A 17,500-nucleotide genomic window follows, 5' to 3' on the forward strand; every position below is an offset into this window, starting at 1 on the left:
TATTCTGACTTGCTGTGTACTGTATTTTCACATTTGTTAAACCATGTAGCTCACTTCTTACTTGTACATGCCCTCAAACCCGTTCCCCACGCAACTACGCTTGAATTATATGTGGTTCAAACTTTTTCTTAAAAATTTTCAATCCAGTTCAGTTTTGATTTTGCTGTGTATAATATTCATTATCATAATATGAAACAAAGGAAAAATCAAAATTGAACTTGTTTGAGAAATTTTGAACCACACAAGAAATTCAGCCGTAACATATACATCTTTTATTGTATGGATAGGAGTGTTTTACCGGGAACTAAAACACTTGTAAAATCAATACAACCAGTACATCCAGGAACCAAGAGGCGTATTTTTTGTATGTAACAGGAGTGGTCATATTGAGCAACGACGTCATGATTCCCGCCTTTTTTGTTTATATTAATACCATGTATTAAAGTCTGCTTTCAATCTCTACTATACTGCGACGATATTGCATTGTTAGTAAGAGCCAATCAGATCTTTCTATTTACATGTGCTTGATTTAACTTGTTGTTGTCTCTGGTCTTGGACATGACCGCTAGTAGTTTTATAGTTTGCTCATTAAACGAGTTGAGTTTACGTACCTTGAGTCCCCTCTTTTCACATACATATTTATTTTCCATGTGTAATGAAAAGAAAACTTACATGTTAGCTCGAAGATATGAATTTTATGTTCTCCTGGCAAGAACAATATCTGACTTGTTCGATGCACTTGTAGACCTTCTTTCCACAGTGTAATAGCGGAGCTCTGGCTCGTAAAGCGCTCCAACAGACCACCATGGGTAAGATTTTTTGGGAAATCTATCCATGCGAGAAATTTTGGTTATGACGTCATGTTCATACGTCCACCCGTACAGACTGTCGGGGTGCAGGTGTGGAGGCAGGAGAGCCTCTGGGACAGTAGTGTTTGGGCAATTTTCCTTGGCGGAAAATCGCATGGCAATGAACATTACATTTGGTAACCTGCTTTTTTCTGGTGGAAAATCATATTAGTGATGATCAAATGGGATAAAAAGCAGGAAAGAGCACGAGAAATTTAAGCGAGAAATTTAAGTGAAGAAAGCCTCGAGAGAAGTGGAGGAGGAAGAAGAAGAGAAAATTTCAATGAAAATCACTGTAAAGCTGAGAGAAATATAGCAAGAGACAAAATGCTTATTTACAACAGTTAGCTTTCAGGTTATGTTTTCCTTCTTAATATATGCCTCGCTGCCTCACATAGTTTGTAAATCTCGCTAAAAAACCAAGAAGGCCTGAAAAGGTTTATAATTCTATATTGACAGAGATTCCGACATATTTTAGCATTCATATTTATAGGCTTTTTGTGTGAAATGGATGTCCATTCGTGGGCTGCTTTGTTTGACTGTGAAAGTGCAGTTAAGTAAGCGAATTTACTACGCCTTAGGTTGACTTTTTAATTAGTAAGATTTTTGCTGTTGCTCTAAACTGAAGAGAAAAGGAGTATTAAGATTGTCAGTCAAATGGGAAATGTTGTGAAAGTGATTACTGTACATGAAAATTCAATTTTAGGTGACAGTTCATTAAATTGTTGGTTATTGTTTTCAAGGCTTGTTTGTTTACTGCTGTCAGCTCACAGGTGTTTGATCTGTTTGATCACTGTAAACTTTATACAGTAATGACTATTAATTTTGTACTTTATGCAGAAGCATATTAATTATTATTTCCATGTACACTATAATTATTGCTTTCTGGGGTTAGAAACAGGAGCTCCCCACTTTGAGGCTTGGCTAAATCTATGTTAATTTTTATCCTCTATATACATGTACATGTACATGTACATCCCTTTTCTGTTTTCAAACAACTTTTAATTTGTATCTCATGCAACTCGCTAGCCCCCCTTTCTTACTATTAAGTATGTTATTAACCCAATGACCCCTGAGAGTGACACTTGGTAGATTTTACCCTGTTTAACGCCAGACGATTTTACTCGTCAGTGAGGGGTATCCTAGGGTATTTGAGGTGTTAATGGGTTAATACAAAAAAGTTACTATTAAAAGTAACATTTGCAAACTAATGTGGGCTATTGAGGGTTTTCATTTGATGTTTCATTCAGACGTTTTGTCTGGTTGTTTACCATTTCACTTCTGGTACTTTGACAAGATGTATGTTGGCTCCTTTCTTCCTTTTTCCTTTTTGGACTTGGTTATCTCAGGAAGCCATGTGCTGAATCAACACAAAACAATCACATGCACTAACATGAAGTCACATTGCATTATCTTGCTTACTAAATGGAGTAATTGATCTGCTGGCATTTCATTCACACGATAAATTTAGTTTTCTTTCCTTTCTCCAACATCAAGAATGTACATGTAAACAGCATTTCTGAGAGTTTCAGACCTCCTTGAGGGTTTGCTACTAAGGCACTTGCAATCAGCCTTACAACAGAAACAAACCATAACTGATACTTTTATTATTAAATCCGGTACTTGGAAAAGCTATCGAAAACCCTGCTGTTGTTGTATTTATCACAGGACACTAATGTCAGGCCCAAGCAATGCTGGGGCTACGAGGAAGGCTGCACAACACCAGAGAAGTGGTTCAGAAAACCACATTGTGAAGATAGCAGGGGTGGACGATATTTCAGGACGTAAGTTTGTCAATAACATCCCAGTTGATACATTCAACTAATGAATCCTTGGGAGGGTTGAGAAGGAGCAATGAAGATGCATGGAAATGGGGTTAGATGGTGTAAGGGTTTTCAGGGAAATACCTCTCCTAGCATTGTATGTCCTGAATATCGTGTATTCAATATCATGTTTCCCAAGGCATGTGATTGGGGAATGGCTTCCTGATAGTCCCAGATTTCCTTGCTAGCGGTCAGCTCTCTCTACTTGAGCCTGCGCCAACTTTCTTGGACTTGAAAAGTTTGTATCAATAAGAGATTGTATCTAATGAATGAGACAGGCATAGCACAGTGAGAAAGTGCATGACCTTCTGAGCTGGAGGTCTGTTTCGACTTTCCTTTGTTCCCTGTAGCTGTAGCTTTGAATACCTCCAAAACTGAGCAAATTTGATAGAGGAACGTGGGTAAGAGGTGTGCACCAAGGGCCACAAAGTTTTTCAGTAACTGTAGTTCTGTCAAATGATGATGTTACCCATGTTAAATAAGGACCTTTACCTTAATTCTTCCATATAGTTTACATACAACTGTTCTAATTTTGTCCAAGTTAACAGTTTAATAACCACTTCAAAGTACATTTTATATGGAGTCAGTAGAGCATGCAATTCAGATTGTATGTTAAAATTTTCTTTTAACTACGTCTGGTATTTTTTACAGGCCACAGGTCACAGGTCACTGTTTTACCAATACAGAATTAAGTATTCCAAATATTCATAAAAGTTAACCTTAGGCCTAAAAACTTTTAGTTTAGGCCTAAGAAGGCCTAAGGTTAGCTTTTATGAATGTTTAGGATACTTTCTGTATTGGTAAAATAATGACCTAGAGTAGCCTGTGGCCTGTGACCTGTGACCTGTGACCTGTAGAAAATATCAGTGGTTGTAACCAATAATATAGTTATTGCTTGTTTAAACTCATGTAGAATTGAAGAAAAGGTCTACCAGTTCTGGAAGGATGCTGATTTTGGTTATGTAAAATCTGTTCAGGATAGCCTACAGTTTGTGTGCAAGCCTAAAGGAACTAAGGTAATTTGAAGTAAAGATCTGTGACACTTGGTCTTATGTTTAAATCTTGGTCGCTACATCATAGAAGTTTCACAATTGTACATACAGCTGTAAATATTACAGGAGTTGAACACATGACCTTGTAATCGCTGCATCCGTAGTTCCAGTGCTCTACCAAGCTGCATGAGACTTCTGCAGAGTTTTTAATAAAATTTGACGAGATGGAAGAACGTTTTCAATAGTCATGAATTAAAGGGTGCCATCAGTGAACTACTGTAAAGAACTTGTTTTTTAGTGTTAACGAAGAAACGTATTGTTTAAGACATCAAGTTACTGTGTTTAGCGCTGAGGCGATAATTGCATTGGGATACTGTAGAGAAATAAAATAAAATCAAACAACTAATATCAAATCATTGGTTGGTTTTTGGGGAGAGTGGAAGAGAAAAACTTGTTGGAGCAGAGTAGAGAACCAACAAAGTCAACCCACATGTGACAACAAGTCTGGGAATCGAAAGTGGGCGCCATTGATGGAATGCGAGTGCTTTCACCACTGTGCCATCCCTAATTTAATGCAAGTGTAAGCGAGAATCTAAATACTCTTTATTAGATAGACAGGAGTGTTTTACTGGAAGATACACCACTCATCAAATTCATATACGAAACTACATCCGTGACCCAAGCGACATGTTTTCCATTTCCTCATAGTCACTAGTGAAGATATTGATGACGTCATTTTCTTCTTTTACTTGGTTGTTTGTGCAAACAGTCAGTGGAAAATGGCCAGTGACAGATTGCTGAAATCCTCTGAAACTGACTTAAAAAGCCATCTCTGGGAAACAAGAAAATGCTAACACGAAGATTAAAACTTCACACAACTTAAAATTATGCAAGGAAGAAGAAATGCAAAAATTGAAGAAGTTCCTGCCGCCGAGCTACAATTATTTGTGGTAAATAAAGTTTGTGCTCGAGCGGTGTTAGAAAGAAAAAATGGTGTATAAAACACTTCTGTCTGTATAATAAGAGAAAAATATGTGTTAGCTCGAGGATATGAACTTTATGTTCTTGTGGCAGGAAACATATATATATATATTGTTCTTGCCACTCGAACTTAAAATGTGTATCTTCTTGTCTCCGTGTAATATCCTCTATGTATAGACACGAAGTCTCTATATAGCTAGTGGAGTCTGGGGCATACTGGTACTTCCTTGGAAACGTTTTGCCATAATTGTGAATGGTAGGAGATGGTATTTGGTGAATTCTATGGAGGGATTAATGAGCTGGATGATGGAATGAGTACTTTAAACTCGAAGGGTATAATTGTTTTCTGCTCTGATGTAAAGTATCATGAAAAATTTGTTTTGAAGGAGAAAAGACAAATTATTGGTAAAAATGTTGAAATATAAATTGTCAGTAACTCTTGTTGTCCTCTGGAAAGAACAATATATTTTGTTTTTGTTCTAGAGAGTGAGGACAACTATTATTATAATAATTATTACTATATTTAGTTATTTTATCAGCAAGTCAAATTTGCTATCTTCATTGTGTAGGCACTTTTCAGACTGAATCATCATATTTTGGACAATTACATGGCCAGACTGGAACTGTACAGTTTGAGTGTGTAATACTTTTCTTGGTGTCACAAAACAATGTTTAAAAAAAGGTTGCATTGCTTTCGTCCATTTTTATTTTTAATTATCACTTCAAAGGTGATTATGGGACCAGAAGTTCTTTTTGAAGTAGCCAGTAACTTTTCCTGGGTGTTGACTTTTGTTTTTACATTCCTGTTCTTGAGAATCAGGCCATCAAACTAGGTTTGACCTCTTTGTTAAGTGGTTAGTGGTACTCGTATGTATGAAACTGTTTGTTTTTTTTTTGTTTCTCCCTTTCAGGCCGATTCTTCTTCTCTTGTTTGCTCTAAGCAGCTGACTTACTGCAGAGCTCAAAACCTGTACTTGGATCTTACAGATAGTGTGCAGTCTCATGACAGGTACACTGTTGTTTGACAGGTTTTTTTTTGTGAAATAAATTATGATCAATTCAGTAAAGAAAGAAAAAAAAATTGTTTTTTAACTTGTTAAAGAAGCTTTCAGAAAAATCCAGGTTTGAAACCTAAATCTTGTAGTTAGTAGGACATTCCTACACTAAGGTATATGAGTTACAACACCCCAGTTAAGGATGGATTATTTGTTAAGCTTTTTCTATACATGTATGTGTGCATGATAATTCTGAAATAATTATCATATTTTTGCTTGAAGAGTGCTTAATGTGAGTGCATTTTACTCCAATCTGTTTCTATATGAAAAGCGGAAATATGAGGTGCAATTAATTTTTTTTCCCTGTGGCTTGACAGGATCCGTAAGTGTTGAGATTATCTTTATTATATCTAAAACAAAAGTCACAATTACACAACTTTTGCCCTTGTTTTGACTTCATGCATGTTGCTTAATAACCAAAGATATCTCTGTTTAATTTATTAAATTAATTTATCCTTCTATGATTCTTACAAGCATTTCCATGCCAATACCCTGCTGTATTTCATTCTTCCTGACTCCGTTAGTTATCAGTGTTTTGTGTGTATTTTTGGTACAGTCCTGTACCAACCAAAAAAATACTGTAGTTGTTGCTGTGTCAATATTATTGTTTTGGTTTCAGGTCACAGACAAATCTCTTCAAACCCAAGGTTATTGGTGGGTACTGTGATGTGGACTCTAACACACTCACTGAAGATGGTAAATACAGAATGGAACTAAGTTCTTGGTATGAAACAATTTTATTTAACATGGCACCATTATAGGGTACTCTAATTAAAACCCTCTAGGGTAGCTTTTTAAAGTTTCTTGTTTATTCTCATATTAAAAAAAGAAATTAAAATAAAACCTTCAATGCAAGAAAGAAAATAATTATACTTGTAATAGGGATACACCTTGCAAGTAAAGTCCTTGCATTTGAGTGAGGCTTACATGTACCTCTGGCCACTATTAAGAACAATGTTCACTTCTACACTTAAACAATTTTAGAAATTAGATGAAAAAGTGTACAAAAACTGAATTATTACCTAGAGTAAGAAACTGGCAACCAAAAGATAACAATTTAGCTGAGTTAGGGCCATCTCCTTAATTCTGTGTCTTACATGTACAATTATGCTACTTTCATAAACTCCTACTTTAAAATTACTGTTACTTCCATCAACAGTTTCATTTGTCACAGCTTTCAATTACAGTAACTGTGACATTGGGCATTTGAAAACAGAAACCAACAAAGTGGATTGAAATCGGCCAACTACATGTACAACTCTGAATATGATTCATTAACCCATCCGGCTACTGTAATTGACGACAGTGAATAACGAAACTGTTGATTGGAATTAATTATTGGAGTCCAGAGAATACTTTTATGAAAGTGCAGTTAAAGGCCAGAACAAACATGGTTGGACAAGCTACTGGTATGGTGATCATTTATAGATAACCTGTTTATGAGAGCACCTTTCCTCAATTAATTTAGTTGACCTCAACTGTATTTTAGGTTAAATGAATTAGAAGACTTTTCACAATTGTCTTTTCAACCTTGGCAAAGACAATATTGTGATGTTCTGGTGGAAAAGCCAACCATCTTTATGAAGCTTGATGCAGGTTTGTTAGGGCACCTAATGCTTTACTTTATTATTATATATATATTTTGTTGACTGTGAGTGACAATGCATTTAAGTCCTTTTTTGTTTAAAGTGTACATTGAGAGATTGAGTAACCAAATGTTGAGATTTGAATTTCTGCCAATTTACAGAAGCAAGCAAAAAACAGTTAACAAGACAAGGATTAAGGGATTAATTTAATTCTGTAAAATAATTAACAATTATTCTTCTCTGAGGCGAGGTGTGATATCCACCAAGCCTGAGATGAATAAAATTGTTTTAGTATTATATTTATAATTACATAGGTGATTATTTGAAAAATATGCATTTTCTTTGAATCAATAATATCAATTTTGTAGTAAATCACCTCAACAGAACGGCTTGCGACCATTTTGAAAAAAAAAAGCACTTTATTAGGTGATTATCACATAATAATCACCACAAGTGCAACCAATCAGTGTGGATAATTTTCAATATTTACCTATGTAATTATACTAACAATAGTTAATTTTGTCAGCATTGGTTCCAGTAGGTTACACTTGTAGGTGCCAACAGGTGACTAAAAGCATTCAGCATGTAACTTCACTCAGTCACAGAGAGGTCATGTACCTTTTTTCCAAAAATTGAAGTAATCAAAGACAAACCTAGGATTAAATGAAAGAATCAATATTATTTCAATTTGACAGTAAAATTAATAACTAATCAAACCAGCTGCAATATTCATATTTTGTTTGAAGGGAAGCTGAGTGATTTGATAATAATCAGGAATTTGCCCCCAACAAATGGACCCTTTGATTTATATTGATGATGACACATTGTCATTAGAAACATTAAGCATCGCGATAATGTGAAGCAGCAAATGCGAAACGGTGAGCTGCTGCTTGTCATTAAAGCATGAAAATCATGTTATTCTATCTTGTCTCTCTCTTTTAAAATTTACTGGATACCTGCTGCTAACACGCAAGTAAAAAGGCTCATATCAAACGAGTTTCTTCTATTTTTGGAAAAAAACTCAAATTTTAGTATGACGTTTGCCGTTTGCCACAAACGTGGTACTTAAAGCTCACTATCAATAATAAGTATTTATTGATTTTTAACATTTCAACTTGTTTGCTAATTTTTGTTAAGATTATTGTTATTTAACACCCATTTTATTGTTCCTGAAAAGCCCCTTTGGGGAGGTTCAATAAAAGTATGTATGTAAGTATGTATGTATGTATTTTACAGAGTAGATACATGACTTTGTATTCAAATTTGCTTTTCCATGACATTCCTAATTTTAACTGTTTGAATGTTTTGTTGCAGTTGTGAATATGTACCACCATTTCTGTGATTTTTTTAATCTGTATGCCACACAGCATGTGAATGGTTCCTTTGATACAGATGTCAACATTGTGCTGTGGGAACAGGTGCGTTTCCAGGACATTTTGCTGCTCTAGTCAGCATGTAAATTACTTTTCTGTGAAGGTATGTTTGTGTTGGGGCTAATAGAGTGAGTTTCAATTGAGTGTCGTAAAACGCAAACCAAAGTAATTACTTTGGCCAATCAAAAAGGATGGAGATAATCCAGGAAACCAATCAAAACTCAAAGTAATTACACGTAGCCGGCACAAAGCACGTGAAAATGTGCTCGTGCGAGCCACGATTGGTTTTGGTTTTACTTCTGAATGGTTGAAAAAGTGGCGCGAGAACTTTGAACCAATCACTGAGTGAAGTAATACCTAAGTATGTTGAATCACAGACAAGGGGACGGGTGGTTCTTTTAAAAAGGAATAATATTATTGTAAATGCACACCCCTCCTCCTCCCACCTATGTCCAGGGATGCATCTACCAGCAATTAGCTGCATGCCCAATTTTGACATCCAAGACAAGGTGTCCCTTTAAGTCTAAGCCTTTGCTTGGGTAAATGCAGCGGTTTATCTTTACTTGAGGAGAAGCATTTGGGAGACACTTAATGGCATTTATTGTCTGTATTCCTATACAAGAGTGACGTTGAAGTTGGGGAGGGGGGAGGGGGACAGTAAGGGGACAGACACTTCTTGAAATGTGTTCATCTTATTTGGGACATTTCTGGACATATCTGCCCCCTTCCCCAGATGTCACAGTTGTTTGAACAATGACTTCCCCTGAGAAACACATCTTGCCCCGTCAAGAGTCATGAATAAGGCATGGTTACACAGCAAAGGTGAGAGTGATCCAGTCAAACTGGAATTTACATAAGAATGCTGGTATTTGTGGGGGACTGGAAGTTAGCATTTTGCATCTTCATGAACACTTTGAACAACTTGATTGACAGAGGAAGGAGTGTCATGTGATCTGTTTGTAGTGGGACCAAGAATGTGGGAAAAAATTTGTACTTGCCTGGAAGAGGCCACTTTCAAAAACTCAAATCATAATACTGTTTGTTTGCCTTCCAAACTTTTGCATAAGTATTGTTTTTATTTTCTTATGGGACCATTGTAAGATTGTATTTCAAGAAGAATAAAGTACACTCCTCAGAAAGTCTGAGGACACTTTCCATTTGACAAAACTGACTGGCCAGACTGGGCATTTGGAAGGACTAACTCTGCAACATATTCAAAGTAACACACTTTGAGGATGATATATACCCCTCAGGAAGAATTTGCAGGGGATTATCATGCCAGTGTTCCTTCAAATTGTTGCATTTACTTTGCAAACTGACGGGTCTGGTTGGCCAGTTCTGACAAAAGGAAAGCACCCTGAATGAATTTCTCTGCAAGTATTAGAAGAGAGCAAAGATGTGAGATTAATGTTATTAAATGGCCTTGTAATAATATTATGTCTTATTAATTTGTTAATGATGAAATTTATAATAAATAATTGATCCCCTGACATAGCATATATTTTTTACTTGTAATGAAGTTTTTCTTGCTTTTTTTGACAGAGTCAGAGAAGAAGCCTTGGAAACTTTGGGGCAACATGGAAAGCATTTACCTGTAACCCTGTTTTGTACCTTGGAGAAGAGTACAAAAACAAACGGGTAATAAGAGGATTGCATTTCTCATACATGTATAAAGTGTTAAGTGTTCTTTCAAATAACATCCTTTGTTTCTCCCTTTACATGCAGGTGTGCTTTAAGACGGCAATTTTTTCCCTTTTACCAAGAATGGCATTTGGGTTGTTTTACAACACTCCTTTGGTATGTTTTTTTCACTTTAAACTGTTAAAAGTTATCAATGCCCCGGTTGAAGGCAAAATCTGGAACGATGGAAAGTTGTAATGCGCCCGTGAGAAGGATAGATTTACAAGTTGCTTGGCAACAGGCAAAAGAGTTCTGTAACACCGGTCAGATGCTCTACCCACTGTGAACTCACTGGAAAGAGCTCTAGGTCGTTTATCGTGGTCCTGAATGGACAGTGGTCTGCGAGCTCTACAAAGTCATGCGCCTCAGTTTGTGCAAATGTATGATGAAATGATGAAAAGGTGTGACACGCCCGTGAGAAGGATAGAGTACAAGTTGCTTGAAAAATCAGCTTCCTAGGCAGGAATCGAACCTACGACCCCTGTAACACCGGTCGGACCCATTGAGCTACGAGAATTCACTGGAGAGCTAGGTCGTTTATCTCGTTCCTGAATGGACCTAGATGGGCAGTGTGTCCACTGGTCTGCGAGCTCTACAAAGTCGTGCACCTCGGTTTAAAATAAAGTCTCACTACCGGAAGTCAATGGGTTAAGTGCCAAATTGTGATTGTAATATGTGATTGCGCTATCACTGCCTTTAAACAACAAATACAACTTTGTTGATTTATAGATTATCTCACATGACAGTGGACCTAGCCTACAGTGTAGACGTACCCCCCCCCCCTCCCCCCTGCGGTGATCATCGCAGGGGAAGGGTAGGGCTACATGTAGGCTACATATTTTGAAAACTACCAAAAATCACACCATATTTAAGGGATAGTTCAAATGGCATAGGATTTTTCAAATATTAAATTCGCTGTATCAAACTTCCAAAGAAAACAAATCAAGCTTATTTCCTCTTGGATAGCTCTTGGGGAACAAGATATTGCCTTCACACCTCTCTGTGCTGAGTAGAGATTTGTCTGGCTATATGCAATCAGCATATTATAATAGCAAATAACTGCCATCTTTTTATTCGCTTCTGGAATGCGTCCTCTTTCTGGGCAGAAACCCTGTGAAATTTACACAGCTAACTGAACTGTTAACTGAAGCTGTAGAATATGCGTATGACTTAAGAGAGCACTACTTAACGTTGTTCACATGTTTGTTACTTGTACACCAGATTCCAGGATGTTCGAAAAGTGGTCTTTTCAAGGCATTCTCTGAATATGTAATTGATCAATTTGGGATTGAGCAGAAGAGGAACTTAAAGGTACATAAATGCACTGCTATGAGGCAATCGTGTATGGTACGTTGTTGGAAGATTACCTGACAATAATTTTTAACTGTAACGTTCCAGTGTCCTCTCATTTTCAGTTTGTTTTTGTGGCATTTTATCTCCTTCCACATATGCAAATTATCTGATGGTACAATGTAACTTCTTTTTGCAAAAACTTGGTGGCTTCTGTGTTATGTTGATTGTTCCAGCTTAAAAATTTGTAATCCTCCTCCTTTTCAGCACGGGCCATTAACATACCAATCAAAACGATGGGAGACAACAAGCTTACATCAATGACGATTAACTTAAAAAACAAATCTGACCCAACGGGAACAAAGGAAAGAAATTTTTCTGCTTAAGTCCTTGTGGCTTTTGTTTTGTTTACGGACAACTCTGCTTTGCCTTTTTTTTTAACCCATTGACTCCCGCGGGTTCTCCATTGACGAGTAAAAACGTCTGGCGTTAGACAGGCTGGTTTGGGAGTCGAAGGTTTAACATTATATTGTACTAACTGGCCAGGAAAAAAATGATGTGGTCACATCGAACCGGTAGCCCAAGTCGAGCGCGCTTGCCAAATGACGTCCCACACAGTAAAATGGAACTTAAGCAGGCGACATTTTTGAGACGCGGACGGTAATGAGCTGTTTTCCGGGTCTCAAAAAAGTCGTGTGATCAAGCTCCCTTGGAAGGGAACATTTCGTATGCCAGGACAGTAGTGTCTCCCAGATTTTCTAATTAGTCATCTCTAATGGAGATTAAATGTGGTTGAGTGAAGACAAGTTGAAAAGGGAAAACAGCTCACGTCCGGTTGGCGTCCACGTCAAAAACGTCGCGTGCTCAAACCCCTTTTTGTGAGACGGTGCCTACCGGTTTAGAATCGTTATCTGTTTCACGCCTTATGCTGGAAACCTCAGCTCACAAAATCGTTCTTACGGTAGTTAATTTACAGTAAACAACATCGTCGCTCTTTGGAGGTTGGGTGCCCGAAACATCCTGGAGCTTCCACTATTGGCAGCCAGCTCCAAGGTGGAGACTGCACCGATGGCTGGCAAAACCTGACAACCCAGCCATGAGCCCCCACGCCCAGCCGGAGGACCTCGAGAGAGGGGCTCATGGCCCCTAAGCAAGAGCCCCGACTCGCCCAATCCGACAGCACCCAACAACCAAAGAGCTGCTCATGACCACGCTAACAGCCTAGACCACTGCAATGTGCTAACCGCAAAATGCCAGAACAACCCAGAAACTACAACCAACCCAAGGGATCCATGCACATGTGGACAACAGCAGACTGCGGAATGGAGAGGGGTGTAATGGGGCGGAAGTAGACTGGGGAAACAACACACACTAGACAACATCGCCAAGAATACAGCGCAACGCTAACAACGCTGAGAATACAACGCCACGCAATGCAACGCTAAACAACGCTGAAAATACAATGCAATGCAACGCAACCCTAAACAACGTAAGAATACCACGCCACGCAATACAAAAAAAAATAGAATATAACGCCACGCAATACAAAAAAAAAAAGGAATACAACGCCACGCAATACAAAAAAAAAGGAATATAACGCCACGCAATACAACGCTAAAAAACAACGCTGGGAATACACCGCAATGCAACGCTAAGACGAAACTCAACGATAAACAACGCTGAGACAACAACGCCACGCAATACAAAAAAAAATATATATATATAACGCCCCGCAATGCAACGCTAAAAAACAACGCAATGCAACTCTAAGGTGGAACGCAACACTAAACAACAATGCAAAAAAAGTATAACGCTTGCTCCTCGTAAACTAAGTAATTATATTAAACTACATAAGTACAAAAACTGTACAAAACAAGTCCACGCAACATGCTAGCAAATGAAAAGAGAAAATACACGCTAACACCACGCCGATGCATAAAATAAAGCAAACTCCAATGCACGTCACTTAATATACAACGGCCCAAGCCTCTAGATAATAGTAATAGTAGTATAAAAATATGCTTATAGTCGAGTTCAAGGCCCAAAGCAAAACTAGAAACAAACTACAACCAAGAGAGAGAGCCTATGACGCGACCATAACGCTAAAAGCCTGACAGAATACGAGCGAGACGCTAAAATTGACGCTACGCCACCTAACAACTGAGCTAGGTGTAGCTCATAAGTCCAAATGCATGAAATGCCCTGTCCCATATGAAACTGTGCAAAGGATACGCTGTCCAAGGTCGGTCGAAGACAAGCTTCCCGCCAGGTGATTCTTGTACGGGGATCGGAGATGGCCAAAGGTCACGCCGTGATCCCAAGCAAATTCCACGTGGTCGTGAATGGCTTTATGCGATAAGAAGCGGGGCCCTGAATAAGATCTCGATGGTAGAAAACGCTTACTGAAGCTGCGTGAACTGAAGTTGCCAAAAATAAAGCTACAAGACTCCAACATGGCGGCTATCCAAACTCGATCGCAAGTTCGCCCGAAGTTGCGTTTCCCCCAGAACAAACCCGCAACTGGACCCAAAGGAATCCTGACTAACAGGAAAACAGTTTTGAACACATCTACGGAATGACAACTGTAGATAGGAAACAAAACCGCTAAACGCTCCACACACAATGCTCCTACTTCCCGCCACACTGATAAATAAGCGATACAGCCCAAAGCACGAGGTATTCCACGCATGCGCAAGTATACTAAAACCACTGACCAACTGGCTGCAGTCGCTCCTAGTTGTTTACTTGGTTAAAATTCGTTTAACCTCATTAATAAACCAAAACTTTCGTGTTTCACTTCCCACCGAACCAGCACCCTTGTCTCGTTAGAAGGTAACCCCCATCATTCGTCTTATCCGAGAAGACTTGAAAGTCTTACTATTTCAAGAAACGGAACTATGATCCGGCGGAGGTTCCAACGCGCCACTTCCGGTGCCAAATGTTAGTGCACTCTCCGCTGACCCAACTGGTCTGAGGTTGTTTTATCCTTTCTCAGTGCAGTCTTACTTGGAAGGAAATGGGCATTTTTAGTAATGTAATCGTAGGGGTGGCATGGTGTGACATGGTGTGACATGGTGTTGTTCATATTGAGTAAAATGGCCTCATTTGTTCCTTTGTTCCCACAGAACAGCAGTGAACCAATCCGAGTGACATTATTGTCAAGAGGGACAAAATATAGGAAAATCTTGAATGAAGATGAGGCAAGGGATATTGATTTGTTGCTACTAAATGGTTGTAGTGTATTTTGAAGGTGTTGTAACTCTGCAAGGTGACGCTAATTTTTTTACTTGAGGATTGTTTTAACGAAGTCGTTAACGGAGGGATAACAAGATTATAGACCGAATACACAAATGGCGACCAAAAAAATGTTCTTTTGTTTATGTGCTAATTAGACTCACTAGCCTCGTTTGCATGGACAAACTACAAAAGAAATGTTGCTTGAGAGCGTGGCTAGTGAGTCTAATTGGCACATAAACAAAAAACACATTTATGGCCGCCATTTATGCATACGGTCTATAAGAGATTCTTCAAACGAAATGACCAGGTTGTCTTCCGTGATCTCTCGCCCTTTAAATTTTGGCCAAATTTAGACAACAAATTTTAACGACCACATTGTCGCCATTTTCGCTTAAAATTGAAAAGAATTTCACCTGATATGGGGGAGCGTGCACAAACACCTTACCTTACCTTCCCCTCCCTGTGCCTCGCTCTTTCAGCGTCACGGTTTTAGAGATGATTGTCTGAAAATGTCCAAACTCAACATTTTCTTCAATTGTCTCTTGTAGACACCTGAAAAAATTCATGTGGTTCCAACGGGATCGAAGGAACCCATGACCTCTGCGATGCCAGTGCAATGCTCTACAAAAGTACAAACTGAGCAATGAAGTCACAAAGTTGAAAGCAGGTCAATGTGTTGGGCTCGTGTGTTCCCGTGAAAGGACTCGATGAAAGAAATGTATATACCATGGTGTCTGTAAGAGACGATTGCTTTATTGTTTAGATAAGAGCGAGGATCATTTCTCTCTCTCTTAGTCTATATCCCGCCTTTCAAATATATACATTTCTTTTACGAAAAACTTAGTGAAAGTGCTGATTCTTAAATTTATTTCACAGATAACTTATGCTTTGGAGACATACCCTGCTGTAAAGCTCATCGTCGCTCAATTCTCCTGGTACTTTTTTTTAGTTCTTTGGAGAGTATTGCTGTATTTTATTTTATAGGAGTGGTTTGGTCACTTCTCCTCCAAAAAAATCCATTTTAATATTGCCAGTGTTTGTTATGCTCGTCACATATTAACCTCTTTTTTGCTCATTTCTAGGGATATGCCATTTCTTGAGCAAGTTGAAGTGAGTTGTCCTCAGTAATAATAATAATAGTAATAGTAATAATAATAATAATAATAATAATAATAATAATAATAATAATAATAATAATAATAATAATATTAGTAATACTACTACTACTACTACTACTACTACTAATAATAATAATAATAATAATAATAATAATAATAATAATGTTTAAAGCTGAATAGCTTGTGAGGTCGGGCACAAATGAAATCAAATCAAATTAATACATACCAAATCATATTGCCGGTAATTTAGAGAACTGTGATACATTTACGGAGAACTGAATAAAATAATCCAAGAAACTTCAGCAGTTGCGAAGATGCCTTAAATCTTCAAGCTATAATCATGGACAAATTCCTTTGGGACACTTGCTTTTACCTCAGTCCAGTACACATTTCTGGGACTTCAGGCGCTTCCTCCCTCCCACTCTAGTTAATGTTGGGCATAAACTGGTCCACTTTCAGCCCTGCACACTGTTTTCATTTCACTTCATTTTCCCCAAGCAGCATTGAATTATAAGTGACATACGCTGCTAAGCTAGTCCTAGATTAAGTATTTTTTTCCTCATTTGCGAACGAAATACTTAACAGTGAAAATTGTCTCGTCCAAATGGCATCGCTTGTTTACGAAAGGGAAAATTGCGTCGTCGACATCGCCGACTCCCTATTTACACTTGAGTCCGATGTGTTCTGTTGAAACAAGAGATGAAGCCTCTTGTAAATTCCGTTTTCACGCTAGAATTTTTTTCTTTTTTGTGATTAGATAAGCCACAACACGGACATCTTTATTGGGATGCATGGAGCTGGTTTAACGCATGCGCTCTTTCTGCCCGACTGGGCACTTTTGTTCGAACTGTAAGTACACTTTGGGACTTCTGTTTGCTCCCAGGTCTCTGGCTTGCTTGCTTCCAAACCTTTCCCTGAGCACGTCTATCACATCTCATTTGTGTTCTATCCTGTAGGTATAACTGTGGCGACATTAATTGTTATCAGGATTTAGCAAGGCTAAGGTAAATACCTTTTAAGGACTTTAAGGACGGTGCCTACTATTGTTATTGCGCATACTTACTGCGCATCTCGAGATACTCGAGTTTCCTATCGGTGATGCTTGCTGATACAGGGATATTTTTGCGCGGTTTAAAACTATCCGGAGAAAGTAGATCTTGGTATCCAAAAAGAAAATTGGGGGTAACCATGCATTTATGAGAGATAATTAAGCTTCAATTTGAGAAAGAACGCCATACATTGCTTTGTATTTTAAAGCTTTTTACAAATATTATTCACGAATTATCTTTGGAAAATGCATGGTTACCCCCAATTTTCTCTTTGGATTTCAATAACACTTGTTAAGATCTACATTTCCTTCATAATCATAAACCGGGGCAAAAAAACAAAAAACAAAAAATAAAACCTTGGAATTAGGAGGCACCGTCCTTAAAACGCACATATCCCTCTTCGGCACTAATATGTATCTCCCATGTTACAGCGCTCGTTATCCTGGTCGAACGGCGTTCATCAGCCTC

General features: G+C 38.1%; 1 protein-coding gene across 1 annotated transcript in view; it reads left to right on the plus strand.

Annotated features, from left to right (window-relative positions):
- The window catches only part of LOC138024706 (EGF domain-specific O-linked N-acetylglucosamine transferase-like), a 20,717-nt gene that overhangs the window by 2,101 nt on the left and 1,116 nt on the right, over positions 1–17,500 (plus strand). The window contains exons 2-15 of the mRNA XM_068871927.1: positions 2,517–2,632; positions 3,585–3,687; positions 5,556–5,653; positions 6,319–6,423; positions 7,189–7,295; positions 8,600–8,703; positions 10,201–10,296; positions 10,384–10,455; positions 11,560–11,649; positions 14,754–14,828; positions 15,742–15,800; positions 15,948–15,975; positions 16,741–16,832; positions 16,940–16,987. Of these exons, the coding sequence (XP_068728028.1) occupies positions 2,517–2,632; positions 3,585–3,687; positions 5,556–5,653; positions 6,319–6,423; positions 7,189–7,295; positions 8,600–8,703; positions 10,201–10,296; positions 10,384–10,455; positions 11,560–11,649; positions 14,754–14,828; positions 15,742–15,800; positions 15,948–15,975; positions 16,741–16,832; positions 16,940–16,987 (1,193 nt within the window). The remainder of the gene's footprint in view (positions 1–2,516; positions 2,633–3,584; positions 3,688–5,555; positions 5,654–6,318; positions 6,424–7,188; positions 7,296–8,599; positions 8,704–10,200; positions 10,297–10,383; positions 10,456–11,559; positions 11,650–14,753; positions 14,829–15,741; positions 15,801–15,947; positions 15,976–16,740; positions 16,833–16,939; positions 16,988–17,500) is intronic.

Source organism: Montipora capricornis, chromosome 2 (assembly GCF_036669925.1).
Source record: "Montipora capricornis isolate CH-2021 chromosome 2, ASM3666992v2, whole genome shotgun sequence".
In the NCBI taxonomy this organism is placed as follows: Eukaryota; Metazoa; Cnidaria; class Anthozoa; order Scleractinia; family Acroporidae; genus Montipora; species Montipora capricornis.